Source organism: Chrysochloris asiatica, unplaced genomic scaffold (assembly GCF_000296735.1).
Source record: "Chrysochloris asiatica unplaced genomic scaffold, ChrAsi1.0 scaffold00168, whole genome shotgun sequence".
Taxonomy (NCBI): domain Eukaryota; kingdom Metazoa; phylum Chordata; class Mammalia; order Afrosoricida; family Chrysochloridae; genus Chrysochloris; species Chrysochloris asiatica.
The window spans coordinates 5,855,930-5,860,380 of record NW_006408686.1 but is presented as its reverse complement, the minus strand read 5'-3'; the positions used below and the strand labels follow the sequence as shown (position 1 = coordinate 5,860,380).

The window sequence follows — 4,451 nt, the reverse complement described above, 5'->3', positions numbered from 1 at the left end:
CTTATCCTGCGGCACCACCAGAGTTCCTTTCTCTGTTCTGCCCACTCGGCAAGGCTGGCTCCTCACCCTCCTCACCTGGCCCATTGTTGTTGTTGTTGTTATGTGCCGTGGAGTCGCTTCCAACTCATAGCGACCCTGCACAGGGTTTCCGAGGCTGTTAATCTTTACGGGAGCAGAACGCCTCATTTTTCTCCCGCGGAACCGCTGGTAGTTTCGAACTGCTGACCTTACAGTTCGCAGCCCGATTCATAACCACTACACTACCAGAGCTCCTTAGCACCTGGCCCATAGCACGGGCATTTTTAATAAGCTTCCTTTGAGGATCCACGGTGCATTGAGGGGAGAGGCCCTCCAGTTTCTTCCATTCTGCAGCTTGCTTTTCCTCTTCCTAACCATCTTGAATGCCTTCCCGTATCCCATCCTTCTTAGTAATGGTGATGCTACTATAATTTATTTAACTGACCCCTACTGACAGCTATTTGGCTGGTTTCCAAATCAGGGCTTTTACAGAAAATGCTGTAGTGGGCAGTCTCGTCAGCTGTGTGCACTTTTCTGGAAGTCAGAGACCTGTGGCAGGGGCAGCCTGGCTGGGTCAAATATTCAATTGTAAGTGTTAGTGAAGTTGAGTCATTGCCAACTTTGTCTTTCTTGAGGGAGACAGGGCACCGACCTGCAGGTTTTCTCTCTTCCCCTGAGAGTCCTCCACATGCCCCAGCCCCAGGTCTCACTGATTCTCTCTGGCAGGGCTGTGAGGAGCGGCTGACCCCCTTTGTCATCTTCCCACAACCCTGGAGTGCTATACGTGTGAGGGAATACGGATACACGCGGCTACACATCCTCAACGGGACCCACGTTCACATCCAGCAAGTGTCTGATGACCAGGTCAGTGAAGGGCAGGCTAGGTCTCTGTGTGTTGAGGTCAAATTGTTACATGTGTGGACTCTAGAGCCAGACAACCTGGGTTCAGATCCTGCCTCAAGTACTTACTAGCTGGGTGACCTTGAGTGGCTTCTTTAACCTCTCTGAGCCTCAGTTTTCCCATTTGTAAGATGGAGATAGTAATAATTTCTACCTCAAAGGATGATTTGGGAATTGAATGACTTCTTATATAGAAAGTGCTTGGAACAGCATCTGGGACAAGATAAATTCTATAGGTATTTATCATCATGAGGCGGGGAAGGGAAATAAATACCAACTGTGGGAGGCAGGCTGAGGAGAAACAGTATGATGTGTGTGTGGTAGGGGTGGCTTAGGATTGTTGTTGTTGTTAAGTGCTGTTGAGTCGGTTCCAACTCATAGCGACTCTTATAGGTTTTCCGAGGAGTGGCTGGCAAGTTTGAACCTCCAACCTTGTGATTCAAACCAACCTTGCAGTCCAGTACATTTTTCTGGAGCGCCACACCAAGACTCTGCTTAAGATTAGATGGACTCAACCAATACTGGCTGGCTTATTTTTGCCATTGTAGTTTTAAAATTGTAACGTCTGTGGAGTTTTGAGCAGTTTCTGTGGAGTCCTGGGGTGGCGCTGTGGGTTAATGCGCTACTGCACGGTGGGTGGTTCAAGCTCACCATCTGCTCTTTGGAAACCACATACAGGGTTACTATGGGTTGGAATCGACTCGGCACTCAAAAACAACATTGTGTGACCTGGTGGTGTCATGGATTAAGCATTGGGCTGCTTACTGAAAGGTCAGCAGCAGTTTGAACCCACCAGCTGCTCCACGAAAGAAATATGAAGCATTCTGCTCTCATAAAGATTTCTAAGATTTAGTCTCAGAAGCCCTATGGAGCAATTCTACTCTGTGCTGTAGGGTTGTTACAAGTTAGAATTGATTCAATGGCTGTGAATTTTTCTATTTTTTTAAAAAAATTGTGTAGGTAGTTTATATTTGGATGGATAGATATGGGGGGGGGGGCTTCAAAAAATCCATTATCTTTTCATTCCATTTTCCACAAACTTTTTGAAGCCTCCTCATAGATAGATGGATAGATAGATAGACAGATAGATAGGTAGATGTTAGGTGTCGTTGAGTTGGTTCTGACTCTCAGCGACCCCTCTGCACCACAGAAGGAAACCCTGCCCGGTCCTGTACCACCCTCACAGTTGCTACACTTGAGCCCATTGTTGCTGCCACTGTACCAGGCCATCTCATTGGGGGTCTTCCTCCTTTTCACTGATCCTCCACTGTACATAGATGGATGGATGGATAGATGGATGGATGGATGGATGGATAGATGGGCAGATGGATGGATAAATGGATGAATGAATGGATGGATGGATAGATGGATGGATGGATAGATAGATGGATGGATGGATGGATGGGCAGATGGATGGATAAATGGATGAATGGATGGATAGATGGGCAGATGGATGGATGGATGGATAGATGGGTGAATGGATGGATAAATGGATGAATGGATAGATGGATGGATAGATGGATGGATGGATGGATGGATGGATGGATGGATGGATAGATGGATGGATGGATGGATAATGGATGAATGGATAGATGGATGGATAGATGGTTGGATGGATAGATGGATGGATGGATGGATGGATGGATGGATGGATGGGTGGATGGATGGATGGATAGATGGGCAGATGGATGGATAAATGGATGAATGGATGGATGGATGGATAGATGGGCGGATGGATGGATAAATGGATGAATGGATAGATAGATAGCTGTCATCAAGCCATCTCTGACTCTGACAACCTCGTGTACAATAGAATGAATCATGCCCTATCCCGCATCATCCTCATTATTGCAGCTGCCATGCCAGTCTGTCTCATCTCACAGAGAGTCCCTTGTCCTTAGTGTCCATCTGCACTTTATGTTTACCAGTATTTTCATCATTCCAACAATCCCATGGGGTGGCATTCTTCCCATTCTATAGATGAGGGGACTGAGGCTTGAAGAAGGGAAATCACTCCCAGGTTCACACAGTTGGAGTGTAGCAGAGCTGGGCTCTGGCCCCAAAGACCATCTTCTTTTTGTTACAAATAATGATGTTTTCTTGGCAATATATGCTGGGCTCCAGCATTATGTGTACTCTCCTATTCAGTTCTCCCCATAATACTCTGGGGCTAGTCTATGGTTCTCTAATTTTTAGGACGGAAGTTAGGCTTAAAGAGGCAGGTCACGTGCTTAAGGCCGCACAAACAGTGATTGTGCCGGGATATAAACCAAGGTTTGACTCTGGGATCCGTACTCTAATAATAATGACCTACACTGCAGGATAAGGACTGGACGGCTAACTGCAAGGTTCACAAGGTCAGTGGTTCAAACCCACCAGCCGCTCCTTAGAAACCCTATATAGGGTGTCTGTGAGTTGTAACCGACTCTACAACACTTAACAGTAATATTTATACATTCCTTGCCATGTACTGGGCCCCCTTTTAAGTCCTTTATCAATATCCCTATGCCTTCTACCATCTACAAGGAACCCCGGTAGTGTAATGGGTTATACATTGGGCTGATAACTGCAAAGTCAGCAGTTCGAGTCCACCAGGTGTTCCACAGGAGAAAGATGAGGCTTTCTGTTCCCATAAAGATTTACAGCCTCAGAAACCCTTCACAGGGTTTCTATGAGTCTGAGCTGACTCCCACCAACCACCAACCACCAACCCCACCATCTATGAGGTGAAGTCGTTGTTAAGTGCTGTCGAGTTGGTTCTGACTCATTGTGACCCTTTATAGGGTTTCTGAGGAGTGTCTGGTGGGTTTGAACTGCTGACCTTGTGGTTAGCAGTCCAATGCTCATCCTTTTCAATTAAGGAGCTCTGGTAGCATAGTGGTTATGAATTGGGCTGCTAATCTCAACCGTCAGCAGTTCGAAACTACCAGCTGTTCAGTGGGAGACAGATGAGGCTTTCTGCTCCCATAAAGATTTACAGCCTCGGAAACCCTGTACAGGGTTGCTATGAGTCGGAACAGACTCCACGGCACATAACGACAACAACTTTTCAATCGAGAAAACGAAGATTCAGAGAGGTTTAGCGTCTTGCTTGAGGTCATATAGCCCATCAGAGGCAGAACTGGGATTTGAACCCAGTATTCTGGACTCTGAGTCCAAGCTTTCAGTCCTCATTGCCTTCCTGTTTTTATCCCTCTCAGGATGGCAAGATAGTGGATGACTTCTGGGTGGTGAGGCCCCTGACCAATCGGATGATGTACCTCTAGGGCAGCTCATCAGGAACCTGGGTCTGACCAGCTTGGCCAATGTGACCAGACACTGCCCAGGCCCTGGTGGGGAGTCAGGGCGGGCCCCGATTCCCCTGCTCTCCTGAGACCCCGTGTGGGGTGGACACAGCTCTGAGGGAGCTCTCTCCTCCCGGAGAGGTGGGAGTCAGTCCTGTGAAGGGTGGGCAGGTTTGTGTGCGGAGAATGAAGCAGGGAGGCTCTCAGGTGGCTACAGCCCAGTTCCTCTGCGTGGTTGACTGGGTTGAG

The 4,451-nt window shown here is 47.7% G+C and overlaps 1 protein-coding gene across 1 annotated transcript in view; it reads left to right on the top strand.

Annotated features, from left to right (window-relative positions):
* LOC102815635 (iron/zinc purple acid phosphatase-like protein-like) overlaps positions 1 to 4,184 on the top strand; it is a 20,143-nt gene extending 15,959 nt beyond the window's left edge. The window contains exons 11-12 of the mRNA XM_006871443.1: positions 745 to 882; positions 4,119 to 4,184. Of these exons, the coding sequence (XP_006871505.1) occupies positions 745 to 882; positions 4,119 to 4,184 (204 nt within the window). The remainder of the gene's footprint in view (positions 1 to 744; positions 883 to 4,118) is intronic.
* Positions 4,185 to 4,451: the final 267 nt, after the last annotated feature.